This window comes from Malaclemys terrapin, chromosome 3, assembly GCF_027887155.1.
Source record: "Malaclemys terrapin pileata isolate rMalTer1 chromosome 3, rMalTer1.hap1, whole genome shotgun sequence".
In the NCBI taxonomy this organism is placed as follows: Eukaryota; Metazoa; Chordata; order Testudines; family Emydidae; genus Malaclemys; species Malaclemys terrapin.
The window spans coordinates 90,774,759-90,799,472 of NC_071507.1; the positions used below are offsets into that span (position 1 = coordinate 90,774,759).

At 42.6% G+C, this 24,714-nt stretch overlaps 1 protein-coding gene across 4 annotated transcripts in view; it reads right to left on the minus strand.

Annotated features, from left to right (window-relative positions):
• Window positions 1-24,714, minus strand: part of TMEM181 (transmembrane protein 181) — a 62,704-nt gene that overhangs the window by 12,418 nt on the left and 25,572 nt on the right. For all 4 annotated transcript variants that reach the window (XM_054022289.1, XM_054022286.1, XM_054022288.1 and 1 more), the window contains exons 3-13: window positions 22,393-22,445; window positions 18,477-18,567; window positions 17,748-17,869; window positions 11,131-11,250; window positions 8,390-8,470; window positions 7,336-7,435; window positions 5,837-5,967; window positions 3,651-3,742; window positions 2,410-2,467; window positions 1,348-1,450; window positions 1,180-1,231 (exon numbers count right to left, since the gene is read on the minus strand). In XM_054022289.1, the coding sequence (XP_053878264.1) occupies window positions 1,180-1,231; window positions 1,348-1,450; window positions 2,410-2,467; window positions 3,651-3,742; window positions 5,837-5,967; window positions 7,336-7,435; window positions 8,390-8,470; window positions 11,131-11,250; window positions 17,748-17,869; window positions 18,477-18,567; window positions 22,393-22,445 (1,003 nt within the window). The remainder of the gene's footprint in view (window positions 1-1,179; window positions 1,232-1,347; window positions 1,451-2,409; window positions 2,468-3,650; window positions 3,743-5,836; window positions 5,968-7,335; window positions 7,436-8,389; window positions 8,471-11,130; window positions 11,251-17,747; window positions 17,870-18,476; window positions 18,568-22,392; window positions 22,446-24,714) is intronic.

Consider the following 24,714-nt stretch of genomic DNA (forward strand, 5'->3'; position numbering starts at 1 on the left):
AAACCACATTTGCTTAGTCTGTTCTAGACGGAAACAGTTTTCCCTCTGATAAGAATATTCTAGATATACCACTTAAGTTTAGAGTAATAGCTCCTTGCTTTCAAACACCGTTCATAATGACATCATCAACCCCATTAGCTGAATGGAACAATCCCATATGTTTACGGTTCTTATACACATTCCCCTTTTGCAACATTTTAAGGCTGCCATAAAAGAGCAACATAAGTCAATCTACATTTTTTCCAAAAGGCAAACCATTTTCATGTCATGGAGAGTCAGGTGTGGGACTCCACAAATCACAGCAGAAGTTTGAGCGTTTACAGACTGCTCAACTCTCCCAGATGATCAGTGCAATTGTATTTTTTTTAATGCAGGCATACAGAGCAGGTTTTTAGTCACTCATCATTCTACTTACCCAAGAGCTTCACTGCCAGTTCACCAATCTCATCTTGGCCTCGTTGATTCAAGACATTAAACAGATCAGAGTGGGATGTCTTCATTTTGGGTTATCAATGTTCTTTCCCTTTCTCCTTCCCCTCTTCTAGAGGCCATTTGCCCCAGAGTCTAGGTTAACTAAACTCTCTGCATCCCTTAAAAACAGGCATTGTTGGTGCCCCACTGGCTTTCCTGGGCTAAAGACAGAATTTAATGGCAGACTTTCAAAAGAAAAAGTATGAAAGCCTTGTGACCATCTCACAAGCTTCTTGAGCTCTACCGTTCTGAGAAACAAATTATGAAATCTGTCTCAACAGTCTGCCTGGACAGCAACAGTGCATCACAGTGCTAGCTGAGTCAGTGCATTTGCTTTTAAAAAAGGCTCTTTATTTTTTTTTATAAACAGAGGGCCATGCACGTCCCAAGATCCACAGCACTGCTGTAGTGGGATATCAGTAGGAATTTTTTGGAAAAATAAGGACAGCAAGATCTATTGATTATGGAACTGAGTGGTGGAATTTATTATTTGGTGAGTGCCAGTAGCGTGCAAGATTTTAAAATGTAGTTTGGATGCAGTGGCATTTTTAAGAATGAATCCAGAGAAAGTTGTGAATGGATAACCTGCTCTGAGGGTGCACTATTTTACCGATAACTTGATTGCCAAGAACCGTTTTTCTTTAAGAAAGTTTTACAAAGCTATAAAATATTACAATGCAGAGAATATGTACTTTAAACAAGTCTTACCTAATGACAAGAACTACAAAGGTCAATGCAGTCAAGAATTTTAACCTGAGATCTGGAAGGATTAAGAACAATTGTCAGTTATTTGAGAGCTTTCACCCCCTGCCCCAAATATCTAGCCATCCTTGGGGGAAACCCATTTGAAGGAAACACGAAGAAAGTACTGCTTACCAACATAAGGCATGTTGCGAAGCTCTGAACACGCCCTCACTATCAGGAACAAAAGGTACAAGATATATACAGTTGCCACCACAAGGAAGAAGATTTTCATTCCCTGCAATAGAAAAAACTATTATTTAGTTTTACTGAACAAGATTTATCCTATTCTTTCTTCCTTCAAATCCATCCCAGAGACAGAAACCACCATCTCCAAAAGCATGATCCATTTGTTCAGGGCAATTAGGCTGGAGGAAGGAAGCATGATACTCCCTTGTCTGTAGCAGAAGTGGCTGTGGTGGTTTTGTCAATTTTGGGATGTAGTGCAGTGGAGAGGGTGTTTCAAAGGCCACTTCTTTCAGTTGAAATAGTTCAAATCTCAGAAGTTTTCTAAAAATGGCCACACAGCTCTGAGAAGCAACAGGAGGCTGTACAGAACTGATTTCTCCTACAGAAGGGAAAATGGAGATTTACTGAGAAAGCCAAATGTTCTGAGAATAGAAGGTGGTGGAGAACTAGGAGGCCTAACAAGGAGCTCATTTTTGGCTCACTGAAAGGTAATGACTATATTTCTGATGAGATCCAAGATGCCCTGGGTGATTTCTAACCAGAAACTACTCAATTGCAAACAGTTCCAAATGGTCTTCCCTGTGGTGACAGCTCAACATTCACACTATGGTCTTCTTTCTTAATAGTGCAGTAGGCCTATAGACACACGCCTCTTCATCCAAAAGGAAACATTCCATGTTTCCAGTACAGAATATGCAATGGAGGGAGCATCTTTCTATAAACATACAAGTCCATTTTAAAGACATTTGCATTAGCCAAACAAAAAATCTAAAAATATATTTTCACTATTTTAAGGAAAATTGTTCAGTCTTCAGATCTTCCATTCAGCACTAGGTGTTCTTTACAGTTTTACAGCAAAGAAAATAGTTACATTTCAGCCTGAAGAATATATAATATAACGTAATACTAAATACCTGCCAGATCTCTTCACACACCTCTTCCCCAGTCTTACCTGAGTGACATACAAAATCCATACGGAAGTGTCAAAAAAGTTTGATTCAAACTTACCTGAAAATTACCTGTGTCAACCCTGAACTGGTATGTTGGATCATGTAGTTCATTAACACTAGAAAAGATCAAAGATCAGGAAGTAATCACAGTTCTAATGGTATCAGGTTAAACCAGAAACATGCATTGACAAAAGACACTACTGGAATTCTAGTCTTGTTATACTGAGATTATGGATATTGGGCCAGATCCTCAGCTGGTGTAAACTGGTAGTTATACTGATTTTAAATGGAGACACATGGATTTATACCAGCTGAGGATCTGACCCATTGATTTTACCTATCATGTATGTTGGGATTCTGAGTTTTCAGCTATTCTTTATTCATTTTCCGTATTTTTGGCTACTTTAAAACATAGTAATTTCCTACAAAACTTGGGTTTCACAGATTTATTGAGTTTGATTGGAGCAATGAAAAAATGCAGGATCAGACTCTTCACTCATTTATCAAGCATGTATCCGTTTTAGGACAGAAGGGCAGTCTCTGATTTCAATAGCATTTTCCTGAAGCTGCATAGCTTTCCACCTTAACTACCCCCTCATTTACTTCCCCCCAAAAAAGCAAAAATATAAGAGGGACACAATTGTGGGTAATGTGCCTTAGAAAGCCACATCACCCAAATGGTGGGGTAGTTGTCTGGGAGCAGGATGTTTCTATCTTTATGTTAGCTTATCAAATTGGAAGGAATTCAGAAAAGAGCAACACAAATTATTCAAAGGTCAGAGGGACTGATACAAGAGGAAAAATTAAACATGTATTACTTGGCTAAACAACAGCTTGATGAGGTGAGTAGGACAGTTTACAAATATATGTAGAGTGTAAATACTGAGATGCGAGGTTCAGCATGGTCTAAGAGGGTATAGCACTTGGCATAATGGAATAAAATTGAACAAACCAACATATCCTATCAGTAAGGCCTCTGCCTGGCCTTTTCAAGAGAAGGGGAAGCTCTACTACTTGGAATCCTGTTCTAAATTGACCAAAACACTGGAGAATGTATTGTAGGGAGCCATTATGCACTGGCTGTGAAATTTATGTAGGTGTGTGTTATTAGGGCAGCCATTAGAGAGTTAGTCTCAGTTTACAAAATGGGAAGATCTGACAGAACTGGTGTAGCTCAATTTATCCATTTCCAGATCACAATCAAAACTTCAAAAGACAGACATCACTAATTGTAAACCACCTGCTCTTTCCTGAACAGCTTTTTCTCACTAAAACTTAGTGCAAATGGAAATTACTTACGTTTGCCATATTCCTAATGTAACACAGGCCAACCACAGAAGCCCAACGATAAAGAATTTGGGAAAATAGAATGTTAAGCATTTCCTTTCTCCCTGTTGGGGAAACAGAAGACAGGTTAAGAATATCTGAATTCACCTGAGAGAGAATGTTAGTTCTCAACACATTAAAATAGGAACATCCATGTGACGTTATTGACATGAACTATGACGGTATAGATCATTGATGCAACCAAGGTCCTATAGTGGCACCAAATCTCGTACAAAGGAGGTCAATGTGTCTATGAAAAGGTTATGATTTGCTGGTTATGATTATGCTATCTGTATGCTTGTATCATTTTTGTATTTAAAGTTACAAGTATTGGCTCTATACTGTCTGTATTTCAAACTTGTGCTATGCTTCTGGGTGACACCCCAGACAGTTTGGCATCAGCACTGCCTAGCCTGCTTGATGGCCCATTAAAGACCATCAGCTATACAACTGACCCATTGAGAGATGGCAGATACACCTTATGACTCAGCAAGGCTTGCAGGGGCATGCCTACAGAGAGGACTCTAAGGCTTTCAGGCCATGTGCTGGGCAGCTTTGTTTTGGAACAAAGGAAGCACAGGTTGCATGGCAAGAGACTATAAAAAGCAGCTGCATCTTCTCCATTTTGTCTTCAATCCTGCTTCTTACCTCTGGAGGAACTGTGCTACAAACTGAAGCTCTGAACAATGGACTGAATGACCCACCCAAGCTGCGGATGTGCTCCAGAGACTTTACTTAAGCCAGCAATTTATTCCATCACTGCTAACAAGCCTGAACCAAGAACTTTGCCATTACTGTATGTAATTAATTCCATGTAACCAATTTTAACTCTCATCTATATTTCTTTCTTTTTATGAATAAACCTTTAGATGTTAGATTCTAAACGATTGGCAACAGCGTGATTTTGGGTAAGATCTGACTGGTATATTGACCTAGGTCTGGAGCTTAGTCCTTTGGGATCAGGAGAACCTTTTTTCTTTTACTGGTATACTGGTTTTCATAACCATTCATCCCCATAAGGAGTGGCGCTAGTAGTGACACTGAGAAACTGGAGTGTCTGAGGAATTGCTTGCCTGACTTCTGGTTAGCCAGTGGGGTAAAACCGAGGTCCTCTCTGTTTGGCTGGTTGGTGTGCCTCAGCAGTGAAGGAACCACAGCCTTGGGCTGTAACTGCCCTGCTCTAAGCAATTTGTCCTGAATTGATATTCTCAGTAGTGTCCCGCCTAAGGCCACTTTGTTACAAGCCATACTTTGGGTTCACTCCCAAAAAAGCAGCATCTGCAATTTATTTTGCAAGATCCAAAGCTCACTACAGAGTGTATAAAAACTGTTATAATCACATGTATGTTAAAACAAAGTGAGGATATTACAAGATCTGACACACTTCATTGATTCTGCAGCTACAAAATCCACTTCTTTCCTTAAAATTGTGCTCCAGAATTTGAGTTCTCTTTTTTTATTTTTTTAAGATTGTAAAATGTATGATTGCAAAAAAATAGCTTTCCAAATATGAACCAAGTGGAAACTACCGCAGAGTTGCTCTGCAACTAGTCTAGAATAAGAGCTGAGAAGGTGTGAACCATGCCAATAAGGTTCTGCCAGAATAGCTCAGTATTTCACTGCTAATCATTTTAGCCTCAAAGTCACATGACAGCATTCTCTATGCCGGTCCCGGAGATCTCCCTGACACAGTTTAAGGAAGGCAGCAAGCCGATCCCTGGTATCAAAAAAGTGGAGAAACACTGCTCTATAACAGAGCCCTGTCTCTTCCCTAGCACAAGGGACAAAGCACCCAAATGGCTAACCACAAATCACATATTCAGGTCATAATGCAAACAGTATAACACTACATCAGGCTTTCACAACAGCTTAGTCACTCTGTGAATCCATTAAACAATGAGCCAGAATATATAAAACAACTGATCTGAAATAAAATGGAAGAATTGAGTTTAGCATACGGGACAGAATAAAAAGTCACATTACACTGTGTATAGAATTAGTTTTGTGAACACTTTCATATTAGGCATGATTTCATTTTGTTAACCACTTGGAAAAAGTGTACCACATAAATCAGGGAGAAAAATTAAAACTACATAATGCAAAACTGAATTAATGCTAATATCTCTGCAGCAAGTACTGAGTAATTGTCCTCTCCTTACCTGCACTCTTATCCCATGGTAGACACAGAGCCAGAACAGCAGCAGTGCACACAGAAACACTGACTGAAAGAGGTCATCAAGCATTCCAGGAAACCAACTGTTCACCAAGAATGAGAGGGGGAAAAATGGATCTGTAACAGAATGGAAGAAAAATCATAGAATTTTATTTTCTTTTTCAATTTTACCCGTTAATCAAAGGTGGAAAAAACCCAAAGAGTCTTCAGAGAACAAGCAGATTTTTCAAAATCTTAGAAAGTAAGTGGCACTGCAGTTGGTTAAATCTGAAAGTTCATAACAAATACAAGGCACCTCCAACCGGTACTCCTCCCTGTGCTAAGCAATCACTTTAAGATTTTCCCCAAGATTTCCAGTAGAGTTCATGTTTTGTTAGCCCTTTAGTTAGAGGGCACCTACTACACAACTGTTTCTTGCTGGTTGCCTAAAGTCAGGTCTCAGTGTAGTTCTAGTGTTAAAGTTCCTGGGGACATGTAACACAGCTGCTGCTGCCTGAGCAGTCCCTCATGGCCAGAGTTCCCTTTGCAGCAAGCCCCCTCTGTTCTCTCTCATCAGGACCACTTACAGACTCCCCACAGACTCCAGCTGGGGCTGGTTTAATGCCCGCAAACAGTCCCATCAATAAAGTCCATCACTGCAATCCAAAGGTTCATACTTCTCTCTGGCTCTTCTGCCATCCATAGCCTGTTCTTCACAAGGTTGCTTCTCATAACTGTCTCTCCCGAGATTTTAGCTTTCCAGCTCTGGCTCACTTCTCCTGTCAACGTCTCTCCCCTATTCTGAGGGAGAAGGCAGTCTATTCACTGGCCTCCTGTGAAGAGCTCCTCCTAACTGCCTGGAAGTGAGGGGAGCTCTGCCCCACCTTACACTACAAGGCCTGGGCCCTTAAAAGGAACAGTGTCCTGGTGCTTTCCTCCCACCCAACTTCTAATTCCCTGGGATGGTCTCCTCTCTTCTGCCACCATGCCACTTCCTGGGTCTTGGTTCATTCAAATTCCTTGGAACAGGGTCCTCTGGGCCACCTCTTAAAAGAGCCAGTACACCTCATTACAGGGCCAAATGCTATTTTGATATCTACTGGATCTCTAGCAATTTGGCTTGGTTTACAAGCTAGAGACTAAAAGCAACCTCCATGCTTAATTGAAGAGCTACTGGTATCTCAGTGCCTCCAGAGAGATGCTCAGTTAAATGCAGAGGCTGGATAATACTACCACCTTTAAAACTGATAATACAACATTTATCTGATTCAGAATTTTAAACAAACAGGAACAACATTTATTTGAAAGACTGAAAGGAAATGAAACCCATCTGATTATCATGGCGTCTGGCCTATTGAAAAGAAGGGATTTATTTGTATGTTTTTAAAGAAATTCAGTGAGTACATAGCTGAATTTTTATAAGCAGTCACATATTTTAAAGGGGTCAAGCTGATTGCAAGAGAACCCTACAAAAATGGCATAATATATATACACACACACAAATACCATTGTAAAGCAGCAACAGGGGAAGGAGGATGGACATCCATTTCTGTTCAATTCCCCAGTCCCTCATGGAAAATTTCCGGAGGGAATGTGCAAACAGACACTGCAAAAAAAACCAAAAATTTTATTGGCAACTGCCAGTTACTATATTACATACATCAACCTTCATCTATCTTGTCCTTCCTAGCCTTAGCAGAGCTAACAGAGACTAATACACTAACAATGTTACTCAAAAGGAAGTGTGCTCTGTTGAGTAGACTTTATCACTGGGAGTCAGGTCTCCAAGGTTCTATTTCTCATTCTGATATGTTGTGTGACCTTGAGCAAGTTACTTAACCTCTGGGACAGCCTGAAATGGAAACCAGCTGCTACTGCACAAATCAGCATCATTTGTGTGATGCTGCCAATTTACTGTTTGATATTACTATATAGACTATAACAACATACCAATATCTGCCTAAGCTAGCCAACAAACTTCACTGACAGGTCAGGTCATGTTCCACATTCATTGTTACTTGATAAAAGGTGTGTGCGCGTGCACACACACACACACTCTTTCTCTCACATACATTATTCTAGAAAGTGTGTAGCAACATCCACTACATTCAAAATTACATTAGGACTTTCATTCTAACCCAGTGTTTTCATTCATTATGTCAGAAATTTTCCACTCCAGTTTTTCAGAAATATTTCATTACTTGGTCTCAGCCCCGAGGTGAGTTTTTTCTTGAAAGTCTGAGCAATATTCTTTCAAACGTTTGAGTTGTACAAAGTATATGATTTTCCCCATTTGCAATACCACCCAATCCAAAAAACACTCAAACACAGCTGGACTTGAAAATTCAGGTTGTTTGCAGAAACCTTCCATTGTTTGCAGAAATTTTAAAGCAAACTGAATTATAAGTATTTTTAAAAATGGTTTTGCACATGCACAGTAGGAGGCTTTGCTAATGTTGAGAGCTATGATACCAAACACAGGACTGGGTAGCAGTTGAATTAGCCACCTGCACACCTATCCCAGCCCTCCAAAAAAAGTTAAGTAAGAGACTGTACTCACAGTGACCATGAAAGTAAGAACTACAAAGACAAATCGGAACCAGATTTCCACTTGTGAAAAAGATGGGTTGTAGGTTTTCCACTACAAGATAATAAAAGATAAATTAGTATATTAAGAGGAAGCTGATAAAATTTGCATAACATAAATTACTAGTACTTGCATAAAATTGCATAAAATATTGCATAAAAGTCTTACAGATGAATCCACTGGCTTTCTCAAGTTTACTGGCCAAGCCATTGCAAATTCCACTGCACCACCTTAGAAAGATTAAGGCTAATTCATGCCTCGCTGCCTCCTCCAACCTCGATATTGTTATGAAAATTTCAATAAATGAAAATAGAGCTAAAGCAGCCTACTGTTCCTCATGCTTGGTACTAAGTTACAGGATAAAGAAGAAGCACTGTACATTCTCAAAGTGCGATCATACGTGCCAAACCACACACTAAGGCAAAAAAAGGAGGATGAAACCAACATAGGTTAACTTCCCTTTGTTTAAGACTTTACAGTAAATTCATCAATTGACTCAATCCACTGCAAGCTTCTTTATTTTTTGAAGACTATGCATGTTTGTAGCTGACTAAACTTGCTAAATTAAGAAGAGATTAATGATTGCTAATTAGCTAATTTATTTCTCCTTCATCTGGTTTTTGCCTCAGGAAAAAGGAAAGCAAGTTCTAAAAACGCGCAACTAACTTAATTTCCTCCCCCATAACAGATATTATGGATAAAATGTAGCTTATATAAACTTTTAAAAAGGTTTTAAGTTATTCTGTGGTCCACATATTAGACTTTAAAGGAGACTTGGAAAATGGTTATAAAAATGGTTATACAAATGTACAAGCCCAGGCACAAAAATCTACTCGCCAACACTCTCTGGCCCCTTGTGTGACTTTGGGCAAGTCACTTCACCTCTGTATGTCACTGGTTTCCCTCTTTGTCTGTCTTGTCTATTTAAACTGCAAGGTCTTTAGATCAGGCACCATTTATTTTGCACTACATATACAGAGCCCCAGTATGCTACACACTGTGCAATCTGGGGATACTAGACACTCTGGGCAAGCAGAGTTTTGCAAAGCTGCCTTAAAGGTCATGTGCAAAGCAAAATGATAAAGTCTATTGCAGGGATGGCCAACTTGAGCCTGAGAAGGACAATGTACATTGTCAAAGAGCCACAGTAATACGTCAGCAGCCCCATATCAGCTCCCCCACCCCCATTCCCAGCGTCTCCCACCCACTGCCCGCCCCACCGGTCAGCACCTCCCGCACCTCCCTATCAGCTGTTTCATGGCATGCAGGAGGCTGAGAGGAGCAAGGGCATGGCAGGCGCCGGGGAGGGTGTGGGAAGGGGTGGAGTGGGGGCAGGGCCTGTGGCAGAGCCAGGGGTTGAGCAGTGAGCACCCCCAGGCACATTGGAAAGTTGGCGCCTGAAGCTCCAGCCCCGGAGTTGGTCCTTATACAGGAGCCGCATATTAAACTTCTCAAGAGTGCATGTGGCTCCAGAGCCACAGGTTGGCCACGCCTGCTCTATCGCTTCACTAATGTGCTGAATACTCTCCACTTACCCAGCAAAGAGGTACATTCAGTGTATAAAGAACTAAAAACTAATATTTTGCCTTTTCATTTTAGGTCCCTACATGCTAGCAGCTGTGACACACAGAATGCTATATGTTGGAATATCACAGCATAGCAACCACTGCTGGAATATACACCCAGCCCACAGGCAGGATCAACTTCAAAGTTTCTTTTTGTATATTGGCTTTACAGTACTTCAGCAGTTTGTGCTGATTGACTCCAAACATTTTGTTTTGCAAGTCACCTTTGTATGCTATGGTTTACACTCAGCATATTTCTTCGGGGAGAATGGCTCTGCTTGTCTTGAGTACATTTTTCCCTTTCCTCCCAACACTGTGTGTGCAAAAACAAGAACAAAACCCCAATCAAGAGTTTCCTGCAATGATAATTTTCTAACCCTATATGCTTTTGGAAAGTCTGGAGAAATCCTACTAAATCTCAATACACCTACCATAACAGTTGTAAACGGCCAGTATATGTTTGGGGATGTAAGATCTGAATTCACATATTAACCTGTCTAAACGAGACATTTTTTGTGAGCTCAGATCCCAACACTGCAATCAGTTGAACATGGGAATGACAGAAATGCAATTTTTGGATTGCCTATTTGTATGATAATAGCCAGGAGGCTTTTCCATTTTACAGTTATTTCTTAGCAGTACTTGAGTGCAGAGCTGTAAGAACAACACAAGGGTTTCGCATGTGCATTCAAGTTCTTTTCAATGGTGTGCTTTGTAAGAAAATATAGAATGGCTTTCTGAACAGGCTTTCCTTATCCACACTAATCAGAACTGTTCTAGCTGTAATCATGTTTGAACAGCTGTTGCTGGCTGGGACTTAGTATGGCTTTCCGAGGGCTAATAAAGATTTATAGAGAACAGCACTACAGACTACCGCTCTAGGTAAGCACAAGTTCATAACAGTTCTGACAGAAGAGTTCTTCTCCACACTAGTCAGGGGAATTGTGCTAGAACTTCGACAACGGCAAATAAAGTATGTTTACAATCTCAGTGAGGATAGGGCCTTAGCTTCCACACGTTTTCTGTGCAAGTGTTTCACCTTCAAAAGGGAAATGACATACATTTTACTATGGTTAAAGTAGCCTTCCGCAACAATAATTAAAACTGAAGATTTTTTTTTTTTTTGCTAGCATGCTACTGTTCACTTACTGTGAAATTCACATTCTTGATGGGGTACATCAGCTTATTCAGATCCTCAAAACCAACCATGACTTCGTACTGAGTATAAGTCAAGTAGCCAAGGTGAACCACAATGATTTCGGCACATTTCTATGAAAACACACAGTAGAGTCAGAATACCCCATAAGAGCTTTATGCTGTAATTTATATTTAAGGGCTTACACCTCATTACGATTCAATTACAAAAAATGACTAACATAGTGAAGTTATAATGGATAAACAAATTAGGAGATCTGAGAGAGATTCCAAAGGAATTTATTTAAGGCACTCAGGCAAAGTAAAAGTTCAATGGGTGTCAACTGCCTATCAGTCAAAATACTTTTCTACTGAGAAATATAGCTGTATTTAAGTTTAAGTTTAAGATCTCCTGGTACCACTAATTTTTTTTTTTTTAAAGAAGACCTGCAAAAGACAAAAAGGGGTCTTTTTTTTCTTTGATATATGAATAAAACTTGAAAGCTTTCTTTAAGAAGTGGCTGCTTTTTTTTTTATATTATACATTTCTGATCTTTGATGTCTTCTGTTGTGTTATCTTTCACTTTGAGATAGTTATGGATTGAAAGCACTAAAAGACTGTCTGGTTCTGAAGTGGTATGAGGTTCTGCTGAGGAGATCAAAGCAAAGGATCGGAGAGCTTTATACCGACATTTAAAAAATGTTAATGTGGGCCCCCAAATAAGTGACGTTAGTTTTAGATTTGTCTGCGTTCTATTCTTTCTTTCAGTGTCAGAGAGCTAAGGAGAACATCAGAAAAATTCTAACCTTTCCAAAGTAGGTTAGCACTCGGTGAAGGATATTTATAGGTCTTTGTACCTATGAAACCAAAAACTGTAAACACATGAGCAATTAAATGCTCCAACAACCCAACAGCAGCAGAAGTGCCCTAGGCTGTCTTTGCTCAATTCACTATTTCCCCCTGATTATCCAGCAGATTAGTTCTCCATGCTGTGGTAATTTTCAAGTAATTGCACAATTTATCATCTATACCTAAGGCCCTATCAAATTCACGGTTCATTTTGGTCAATTTCACGGTCAGAGGAATTTAAAAATCATAAATTTCATGATTTCGCCTATTTAAATATGAATTTTCACAGTGTTGTAATTGTAGGGGTCCTGACCCAAAAAGAAGTTGTACAGGAGTTGCAAGATTATTGTAGGGGGGTTTGCAGAACTGCTACCCTTACTTCTGTGCTGCTGCCAGCAGCAGCGCAGGAGTAAGGGTGGCATGGTATTGTATTGCCACCCTTACTTCTGCACCGCAGGGTGCTTCCTTCAGAGCTGGGCGGCTGTTGGCCAGGCAGCACAGAAGTAAGGGTGGCAATACCGCAACCCTTCTAAAATAACCTTGCAACCCCCCTGCAACTCCCTTTTGGGTCAGGACCCCCAATTTGAGAAATGCTAGTCTCCCCCCTGAAATCTGTATAGTATAAGAACGACCATACTGGGTCAGACCAAAGGTCCATATAGCCCAGTATCCTGTCTTCTGACAGTGGCTAATGTTAGGTGGCCCCAGAGAGAATGAACAAAACAGGTAATCTAATGATTCATCCCCTGTTGCCCATTCCCAGCTTCTGGCAAACACAGGATAGCAACACCATCCCTGTCCATCCTGGCTAATAGCCATTGATTGACCTATCCTCCATGAACTTACTTAGTTCTTTTTTGAACCCTGTTATAGTCTTGGCCTTCACACATCCTCTGGCAAGGAGTCCCATGGGTTGACTGTGTGTTGTGTGAAAAAATACTTCCTTTTGTGTGTTTTAAACCTGCTGCCTATTAATTTCATTTGGTGACCCTAGTTCTTGTGTTATGAGAAGGAATAAATAACACTTCCTTGTTTACTTTTTCCACACCAGTCATGATTTTATAGACCTCTATCATATCCCCCGTTAGTCGTCTCTTTTCCAAGCTGAAAAGTCACAGTCTTAATCTCTTCTCATATGGCAGCTGTTCCATACCTCTAATCATCTTTGTTGCCCTTTAATGAACCCTTCCCAATTCCACTGTATCTTTTTTGAGATGGGGTGACCACTTCTGCAGGCAGTATTCAAGATGCGGGCGTACCATGGATTTATATAGAGGGAATATGATATTTTCTGTCTTATTAGCTATCCCTTTCTCAATGATTCCCAACACTCTGTTTGCTTTTTTGACTGGCGCTGCACACTGAGTGGATATTTTCAGAGAACTATTCACAATGACTCCAAGATCTCTTTCTTGAGTTGTAACAGCTAATTTAGACCCCATCATTTTATATGTATAGTTGGGATTTTTTTCCAAGGTGCATTACTTTGCATTTTCAACAATGAATTTCATCTGCCTTTTTGTTGCCTGGTCACCCAGTTTTGAGAGATCCTTTTGTAGCTCTTTGCAGTCTGCCTGGGACTTAACTATGTTGAGCAATTTAGTATCATTGGCAAATTTTGCCACCTCACTGTTTACCCCCTTTTCCAGATCATTTATGAATATATTGAATAGAACTGGGCCCAGTACAAACCCCTGGGGGACACCACTATTTACCTCTCTTCATTCTGAAAATTAACCATTTATTCCTACCCTTTGTTTCCTATCTTTTAACCAGTTACCAATCCATGAGAGGACCTTCCCTCTTATCCCATGACAGCTTACTTTGCTGAAGAGCCTTTGGTGAGGGACCTTGTCAAAGGCTTTCTGAAAATCTAAATACACTATATCCACTAGATCCCCCTCATCCACATGCTTGTTGACCCCCTCAAAGAATTCTAATAGATTGGTGAGGCATGATTTTCCTTTACAAAAATCATGTTGACTCTTCCCCCAACAAATTATGTTCATCTATGTGTCTGACAGTTTTGTTCTTTACTATGATTTCAACCAGTTTGCCCGGTACTGAAGTCAGGTTTACCGGCCTGTAATTGCCGGGATCACTTCTGGAGCCCTTTTTAAGAATTGGCATCACATTAGTTATCCTCCAGTCATTTGGTACAGAAGCTGATTTAAAGGATAGATTACAGACTACAGTTAGAAATTCTGCAATTTCACATTTGAGTTCCTTCAGAACTCTTGGGTGAATACCATCTGGTCCTGGTGACTTATTACAGTTTAGTTTATCAATTTGTTCCAAAACTTCTTCTAATGACACCTCAATGACAGTTCCTCAGATTTGTCACCTAAAAAATAGGGCAGAGGTAGGCAAGCTAATTTTCAGTGGCACTCAGACTGTCCAGGTCCTGGCCACCAGTCCAGGGGGCTCTGCATTTTAATTTAATTTTAAATTAAGCTTTTTAAATATTTTAAAAACCTTATTTACTTTACATACAACAATAGTTTAGTTATATATTACAGACTTATAGAAAGAGACCTTCTAAAAACGTTAAAATGTATTACTGGCATGCAAAACCTTAAATTAGAGTGAATAAATGAAGACTCAACACACCACTTCTGAAAGGTTGCCAACCCCTGAAATAGTGTAAATGCACACAAAAGACCAGATTTCATGGTGGGATACCAGATTTCACAGTCCACGATACGTTTTTCCATGACCGTCAATTTGGTAGGGCCCTATCTATACCCAGTAAGAAAGGGACATGGCTTATATTCTTAAGTCTGTCCATTTGTAAGCAGTCTCCATTTCAACCAACAAGATTGCAGTACAAATACACAGGGCCGTCCTTATCCATAAGCAAAGTACGCAGCTGTGTAGGGCACCAGGAAGTTTGGGGCACCAAATTTCCTGGTGCATGTGCAGCTGCGTGCTGCTCCAGCCGCTGCTCCAGCTCATTCCCTGCCCCAGCCTCGCCTCTTCCCACCCTTGCTCCGCCCCAGCCCCACCCCCACTCCCCTGAGCTCTGCAGCATGGCCAGGCCTGCACTCACAGTGCAGTGACCCAGACCCAGCCGCGCCGCCAGTGAGTGCTGGGGGGTGCTTCCCCTCTGCCCCCCAAGCCAGTCCCCACCCCCCACAGAGGCCTGGGGCCCCACACACCTCGCGGGGGGGGGGCTGTGTAGGGCCTCAGAATTGCTGGGGACAGCCCTGCAAATACACCTTTGCACCCTGCTCAAGTTTCTAACTCCAACAGCTGTGACATTTCAGTGGATATCTCCCAGGACAGTGCTGGGAACTCGAAGAATGCAGGGGAAGAGATACACTCTGGTACTTCCATTGCTAGTTGTGAAAGGAATTGAAGTGTAGGTAGAAAGAAACTAATTTCCAGACACTGGTCAGGTGAATGACATTTATTACCTTTCCAACTGGTCCTGACTAGTCATCCAGAGTTCAATATTACTCAGGTAAGACCCAGAGTTAATCTAACTTTCAACATGTATATAGTATAGACAGTCTACTGGTTTTTGGAAGACCACTCTTGAAAGAGTGAGAGTAATAAATCTTTGGAACAATTTTTACCAAGAGTTGTGGAAGATTCTCCATCACTGGCAATTTTTAAATTAAGATTGGATGTTCTTCTAAAAGATAGGCTCTAGTTCAAACAGAAATTATTTCAGGGAAGTTCTAGCCCCTGTGTTATGCAGGTCAGACTAGATTATCACAGTTGTTCCTTCTGACCACAGAATCTATGAAAGATGCCATATTGTCCTCCAGTCTCTGTTGCTGTCAAAGAGAGTCAACAGAAACCAAGAGAAACAGAAGGTACACGATACTGTTGTGATAATGCATGAAACTTTCATAACCACTTAAATGACTAGGAGCCTAGCCACTGAATGTCAATAGGATTTGGGTTCATAAGTCATTTAGGGACATTTAAACATTTTACCTAATCTTTTTTATTATTTTCTTTTTTACATCTTGTAGAGGGGATCATATGCCAGAAAACTAGAAGCAGCATCTAGACTGACTTAAGACATTCAAAACATTCAGAATGCCCACGTATAGGTGAGACAAAGTGACCAAGCAGAGACAGAGCATCTCTTTACACACTCACGTTACAAATATTTGAAATATTTCACTAAGCCTTCCAAAGAAATAGCCTGATGGCACAGAGGAGAATTTGGGGGAATTTTTGGGTCACAGGTTGGCAGGACAGGGTGGGTCTCACACTCCTCTAAAACCCTTCTATATTGAAATCCTTAAAGAAATACCATCAGTCATGAAGGAGTGCAAGAGGAAGGGGGAAATGGAGTGTGCAAGATTCAACTGTCTTGGGTCAGCCTAAAGGCTAACTAATGATTGGGGAGTTTAAAAAGAAAAAGAAAAAAGAATCCAGCAGAGATAAGAAAAAAAATGTCAAGTCCAGAATATCTGACTTATGATTAGGGCCCTACCAAATTCACGGTTGTGAAAAACACATCCCGGACCATGAAATCTGGTCTTTTGTGTGCTTTTACCCAATACTATACAGATTTCATGGGGGACACCAGCATTCTCAAATTGGGGTTTCTGACTCAAAAGGGAGCTGTGGTGGGGGAGGAGGGGAGTGGAGTCACAAGGTTATTTTAGAAGGGAGACAGGATATTGCCACCCTTACTTCTGCGCTGCCTTCAGAGCTGGTGGCCAGGCACCCAGCTCTGAAGGCAGCGCCCCATCAGCAGCAACGCAGAAGTAAGGATGGCTTGGTATGGTACTGCCACTCTTACTTCTGTGATGCTGCCCTCAGAGCTGGGTGGCCAGAGAGTCTGCTGACTGAGGACCCAGCTCTGCAGGCAGCAGCGCAGAAGTAAGGGTGGCAATACCATATAATGCCATCCTTACTTCTGTGCTGCTGCTGGCGATGACTCTACCTTCAGAGCTTGGCTCCCGGCCAGCAGCCACTGCTCTCCAGCCGCCCAGCTCTGAAGGCAGCGCCGCCACCAGCAGCAGCGCAGAAGGGTAGCAGTACTGAAACCCACCCTACAATAATCTTGAGACCCCCCCACAACTCCTTTTTGGGTCAGGACCCCTACAATTACACCACCATGAAATTTCAGATTTAAATAGCTAAAATCATGAAATTTACTATTTTTAAAATCCTATGACCATGAAGTTGACCAAAATGGATGGTGAATTTGGTAGGGCCCTAATTATGAAAGTCTCACTCATGAGGAGCTGTAGTTTCATGGCTCTTCAAGTTAAACTAACTCAAATCTTAGATGCTGAAGAAAAGGTATGCTAGAACTTTAAAACCTTAAATGAATACACTTAAATAATGTTTTGCCTCAGACTCAAGGCAGTGACTATATTACAGCATTCTGATTCTTCCATTTAGGATCTGTCCACATTAATACTAAAACAGTGCCAGCAGCAATTGCGTTTAAACACAGTCGTGACCAGCTGAGTTTTACCATTTTCCCAGTGTAAAGAGATTTTTTTTTCCCTGTAATTCAGTTCCATTCATGCTATTGACAACCTGAAAAGTATTCTGTATTTCGGTCTGGTTACTATGGATCTCAAAAGAAGTCATGCCACACAGCTGCAGGAAGCCATATTACAACCTTGCTAGCAAAATCCAAGAAAGACAGTATTACTAGCACAACTGCAAGCATAATGTAGACAAACTCTTACTGCAAGTTTTCCCCTGTGGCCTCCTTATCAGATACTCTCCCCACATCTACAACACACGAGTAGTTTTAAAAGAATAAGCTTTACAATTAGTGTTGTTTCAAAAAAATACTTACTTGTGCACAGTTCAGCATTCTCGTCCGATTGTAAACTTGTTTATTAATGAACGATGAACTTCCATTTTCTTCTACACCACGTATTTTAACTGTCATAGTAACATTTGTTTTGAAGCTGGATTCTGTAATTAAAGAGAAAAATATTAAGCTGTTGTCCAAAACAAATGCAGAAATGAAATCTCAAATAGAGTTACTAGGTGCAGCAATACTCCCAGCTTACTGAAGCCAATTCAGGTACACATTATTACAGTAGAGAGGAAAAATCTTGCATTTCTGACTTGGGCAAGAATTCCCATTGAAGTCAGTGTGGTAGTCAGTGCAATTAGCAATACCTGATAATGTGATCTGAGAATCTGAGTGTTAATCTATACTCAATATCTTGTAACATCAACTAGTCTAATCCCAAAAAGAGGAAGCTAAAGAGAAAGAGAGACACACACAAAACACTACTACTTTAGCAAAGAGTATAAAAAACAAACAACTTTAAAATTTCCCTGCAACCATTCTCTTAGATTCTTAGCTAACAAGTCAAGTTCTGCATATTTATTGTGATGGGTGGGTTTTTTCCCATGCATTTTGGATCCAGGTAAAACTACATGATAATATACATGACAGCTAAGTGAAATACAGGTCAACTACTGTAACCGTAATTGACTTGTTATACCTACTGTAATAAAATTCCAGGATAACATCAGTTTTCTGAAATAATAAATTGGACAAGGTGCTTACCGTCAGGCTGATCCAGCTGAATCACACATGTCAGCCACAGCTGCTGATTATAAGTAGACAATGGTTTTGAATTTAATTTAAATGGCCTCATCTGGAAGAAAACAAGAAGCATTTGAGGTAATTCATGTTCATCCTACTGCACTAGCCATTTGGACATGGAATGAACAAATACTTCTGTTACCGTTCTACACTTCTGACAGAAAAGCATGTTTTTTTTTTTTAATCCATTAAATGATCAGTTCTCGGTACAGTGCTGGTGGTGTGAACACCACCCTTGAATACATTTCATTTTATCAGCACGCAGAGTTTGTGTAGCTTTGAATTAAGAAGAGACAGAAGTATTTAAAGAAATAAAAGCAGCGGTAAACAGTTAAAGAGAATGCAAGTACAGAAAGGAAATACAGTTTTATATTTTCAAATCAAGTACCAAAAGTAGTTTATTTCTAGCTCTACACTTCAAGCGTCAGAGTTTTTGGTGATCAAATTGCTACATATCAAGCTTATTCAACTTTGTGTATCAAAATGGCAGCCATTTCCCACTGGATGTTCTAAAACTTTTATATTCCTTTTAAAACCATGAAACAAAAAATGGATAGGTACGAGCTGCAAGCAGAAGTAGATCAAATTCTGAATGGATGTTTTTCTAAAAGTTATACTCTAATTCAAACAGGAATTAATTCAGGGAAGTCTTACTACCTGTGTTTTATACAGGAGGTCACACATGCCTGCACAACTCGTAAAGCGGCGAGGGCCATATTACTCCAAAGAAAACAGCTGAGGGCCGAAAACCCCCCGAGCGCCGCCAACACCCCCCCCAGTCCCTCTGAAACGCAACACACATACACCCCAGCGCCGCCCGCCCCCCAGAAACAACCCCCCGTGCTGCCGAAACCCCCCCCCCACCCCAGCGCCATCTGCCCCGCGGAAACAAACCCTCCTTCCCCAGCGCCGCCCCACCAAAACAGCAGTATTGAACCTCGGTAATATGTTATAGCAGGCCCCTAAGGTAGTATAATTAAGGTAAAAGAAAAATGTCTTTTTTCCTAGAAGTAGAATAAGATCTTCCCCCCACTTCGTAATCAATTGCCCTGTTGAATTAATGGGGTGTGAATGAGGAAGGCGTGGAAGGCAGGCACCTCCAGACAGCTGCAACCCTTGGAGAGGGCAGGGCCGGCTCTAGGATTTTTGCCGCCCCAAGCAAAAAAAATTTTGGCTGCCCCCTCCCCCCCCTTTTTTTTTTTCGTGCCCCCCTGCCCCAACTCCACCCCTTCCTCAAATCCCCAGCCCCGCCTCCTCCCCAGGCGTGACGCATTCCCCGCCACCCATTGCTTCCTGCGGGCCCCCCCGCAACCTCGCACCCTAGCTCACCTTCGCCCCACCTGCTCCCCCAGGCGTGCCGCCGCTCCGCTTCTCCCCCCTCCCTCTCAGGCGAGGGAGGGCGGAGAAGCAGGGTGGTGGCGCGTTCAGGGGAGCAAGCGGAGCGGAGGTGAGATAGGGTGGGGGGGCGCAGGAAGTAACGGGGGGGGTAGGGGAACCACTCCCCGCTCCAGCTCACCTCCGCCACCTCCCCCGAGCGCCCTGCCGCTCGGCTTCTTCTCCCTCCCAGCCTTGCTGCGCGAAACAGCTGTTTCACACACGGCAAGCCTGGGAGGGAGTGGGGAGAAGCGGAGCGGCGGCGACACGCTCGGGGGAGCAGGCGGAGGCAAGCTGGGGCGGCGAGCGCACTTTTTCTCCATGCCCCAGAGTCGGCGCCTATGATTGCCGGCACCAGAATGCCGCCCCTAGAAATGTGCCGCCCCCAAGCACCTACTTGTTTTGCTGGTGCCTGGAGCCGGCCCTGGGAGAAGGGATAGGTGCCAAACCAGATCAGTAGAACAGGTCAGCCACCGATTCGCCACTCACATCCTCAGCCCCACTCCCCTGGCTTGCCTCCTCAGTTCCCCCACTGGCTCGCCTACTTACCCCCCGCCACTGCCCGCCCACTCGCCTCCTCAGTGCCCCCCCCCCCGCCACCAGCTCACCTGCCCCCCCCGCCACTGCCCACCCACCTCCTCAGCCCCCCACCCCCCAGGCTTGCCTACTCATTCCCCGCCACTGCCCACCCGCTCACCTACTCAGCCCCCCTCCCTCACCCACTGCTTGCCTACTCACCCCCCACTCCCCGCAGGCCGCACAGTGAGCCCACTTACTCAACCCTTGCGGGCCGCACAGCGAGCCCACGCGGGCCGCATGTTGTGCAGGCCTAGACTAGATGATCGTAGTGGTCCCTTCTGGTCAAGATTCACAGTTTACAAGAAGCAGTGGTAGAAGAGAAAGGGTTGGCTTTTCCTTGCCATACCTCTCCTCATCTGGGTACAACAAGTGTATAAGAATGGTTTCTGTTCTCTAAAACAAATATACATAGATGGCAAGTTAAATATAGAGAGCACAGGTACAACATTTAGGGCTCAACAAATTGAACACATAACTTTATTATTTCAAATCAACTTAAGTACTGTCCCAAATCCCCCCATCAGACTACTGCCGAAGGTAAAACTGGAGTGGGTGTAGGAAAAAAACAAGAGCTAAGATGCAGGAAAAGTGCAGAACCTTGAAAGTGAGGATGTGAAGGTTTCTTTTAGGATACCAGATCTCTGATGTTTATTTCATATCTTTCACTTACCAGTGAACAATTGCCAAGAAAAACACATTCCTTCCAGTTGACAGAATTGAAAATGGATATGGGGGTGTTAGTCCTCATTGATGACTTTTTAAATTCTCTGCTTTCAATTTCCCCTCCACCCACTCCCTTAAGGATGCACATTGTGGTTCTTTTTGTTGGCTAAAGAGCGATGTATGAGTTCTCAAGGGAATCCCACACTTTGCTTGGCCACAGTGTCAGCTGCAGAGCAACTCTGCCCTATCACAGGTCTCCCTAACTTACCAGCCTGGAGAAGAACTAACAGACTAGAAACTGATGCTGGGTACTCATGAGTAAGGCTACGTTTTAGTCACGCTTATTTTTAGTAGAAGTCACGGACAGGTCACAGGCCATAAACAAAAATTCACAGCCCGTGACCTGTCCATGACGTTTACTATATACCCCTGACTAAAACTGGGGGGAAGGCGAGGGAGCTCAGAGGAATGGCCTGGGGGGGGCAGCGCGGCAGGTGCTGGCGGGGAGGGGAGCACAGCGGGTTCCGGGGGGGAAGGGCCAGGGGGTGCAGCGGGAGCTCGGGGATGGCATGGCGGGTGCTCGGGAGGGTGGAGGGGGACGACAGCTGGGGGAGGGGGGGTTCGCAGAAGGTGCTTGGGGGGGCGGAGAAGGCTCCCTACCCGGTTCCTGAGCTCCACTTGCTGCCTCTGCTCCACCCCAAGCCCCAGTTCTACAGCTCCCATTGGCTGGGAATCACAGCCAAAGGGAGCTGCAGGGTCGGTGCTTGCCAGCAGAGGCAGCACATGGAGCTAGGAGCTATGGGGAGGGGGAGCCCCCCCTCCAGGTAAGCACTGCTCAGGCACCCCAATCCCCAGCCCTGAGCCCCCCCCCACCCAAACTCTTGCTGCTGTAGGTGTGTGTGTGTGTGTGTGGGGGGGGGGACAGAGACTGCTCCAGCAGCAGCTGCTGCGCCTGGCCCAGGGGCTGCCCAAGCTGCCCCCGGGCCAGGCCCACAAGTCACAGAGGTCACAGAATCCATGACCTCCGTGACAAACACGGGGCTTTACTCATGAGGCAGCATAAAGCACTAATCTGAGAAAATTTAGCCAGTAAATTCTGAATTCTCGTGCAAGTTGGAAAGCACGACACACAGATATATCAAAATATAATTTTCCATTTAAAATCTTACTTCTTAAGTGTGTGTGTAAATTAATAAAATACTTTTTAACAAATAAAGTCATCAGTGCCTGCCATGTAACAACAATATAATGTAGTTCTTACCTTTAAGTTATTCAATTTAGCTGTTACTGCAGTGGATTCAATTACACTAGGACCTAAATGATAGTCAAAAGGAGAGAAGACAGTACTGAAGTAAATCCATAAATAATGACATCATAGTAAGATAATTATACAAGTCTGAAGTATCTTTAATCTCAGGATTCAAAGCACTTTGCAAATATTAGTTATGCAATACCCCAGTGAAGCAGGCAAATATTACACCAGGGTATAGATGTGTAAACTGAGGGGCAAGTCCCTTGATAGCCATGCAAGGCCACTCAACAATTAAGTAGCAGAACAGGGACTAGAAGTCAGGAGTGCCAAGTCCCAGATCCCTACTCTACCACATGCTACAAATGCATTCAAATAAGACACTAGATATTTCCTTACAACTAATTTTTTTTTTTTTTTACAATCCTATTAAAAATTCACAGCACACCCCAACTAACAAATTAACTCTGCTATGTTTGTGATTAATAAATTATTTGTAACTGTCCAATAAAGACTGGTACTGTGGTTAATACTTGTGTCTAGAGGTAGAAGTGAGGAGGCATTCTTAGGGAAGAGAGATCTATTTAAGTTGCCCTACAGCATTAGAGTACCCAGTGCACCATTTGCATGCCTTGTGGTTACAGTAATGATCATTAGTGGAATGAGTGTTGGATTTTGACCATCTTGGCCCATTGAAGGGAATTACCTATGTTTGTGTCTAGGTTACATATAATTAAGGCTAAGATTTTTAGTAAAAGTCACAGACAATAAACAAAAATTCATGGAAGCGGTGACCTGTCTGTGACTTTTGCTGCTGCGGCTCCATGGTTTCTCTCACCACCGTGGTGGCTGGGAGCTGTGGGGTTCCCCCTCTGCATCCATGGGAGCTAGAAACTGCAGGGTGATCATATTTCCCAAAAAGAAAATGGGAAACCCCCAGCCACTCGCCTGAGGTGGTTCCCCCAACCTGCGCGCAAGGCTGTCCCCCGTTGCTGGAACCCTGAAGAGGGCCCCCTCAGAAGTCTGTCACCTGTCGCTGGAACCTTGCAGGGGGCCCCTTGTTGCTGGAACCCTGCCAGGGCCCCACTGGCTGCCAGCTCCAGAGTCCCGCAGCCCCTGGCACTGAAGCAAGCAGAGAATATCACAGAGGTCTCTGGAAGTCACGGATTCCGTGACTTTCATGACCTCCATGACCTAAACGTAACCTTGCATAAATTGATCCTTATACACATAAAAAATGTGAATGGTTTTATCGAGGTTCTATTGCAGATATGGATGTTGTTTTCAACAAGTGACATTTAAATTGATTTGTTAAAGCAGCAGACTGAATGGCTCTTCTGGTCATGGAACTAAAGAATAATGAACAAACTATTATACACTCAGCCTCACAGAAACAGTGAAAATGAACCTTTACAGAATTAAGGAGAACTTAGGTAGGTGAGCAGAAAAACTGTACCAGCACAGAAAACAAGCTCAGCATCTTCATAGGCCAACTTGCATCTCTTCTGCATTCTTTACTCCACAGAACTAGCACGAAAGAACCATGAAAAGGGGAGAAGAATGGATGCCTCTTAGAGATAACAGATCTGAACCAGGTCCTGGGTTACAAAGATCAGAGCAGCAGACATCTTTAACTAAAGGAACGCCTGCTCTCACGTAGGAATAAGGCTCCTAACTCAGTTCCCAGTACTGCACGTAAACACACTAGATGTGTGGAATAGAATGTACAAGTGAGAGACAGCAGACATACCCTCAAGTCCCTCCCACCACACCCCCTCTTGCTTCTTTCAGTCTGCATCCGAAGAAGTGGGTTGTAGCCCACGAAAGCTTATGCTCTAATAAATTTGTTAGTCTCTAAGGTGCCACAAGTACTCCTGTTCAGTCTGCTCAGTTTTTGTGTGTGTGTGTGTGTGATATTCACTAACGCCATACAACTTTAACTAGTGAGCACTGCACTGTGCATACCCCTCCCCCATATAGAGAACATGGGGTTGTTAATAATGGAGTAGAACAAATCTAGTGCTACCAACTAAGGAAAAAAATATATCACAATCTTAAGGGCCCATAATGCTGTATATTCTCTTTTCACAGGTAGGTATTCACACAATTATCTAAGTGTTGTTATGACCAGCATGTGAACTATGGGTCTTATAATCAAGAATAGTATTTTTCTGGTGCACTTTGAAAAAAATACTTGGGGACTTACCAAGAAATTACAAGTATTTTCTCCCCAGTTTCCCTTGAACAACAAACTGAAACGTTTCCTTGCTTAAAAGAAAGGGGGGAAAAAACTCTCTTACAGACAGACCAGGTTTTTTCTGTAGGTTTGCTCAG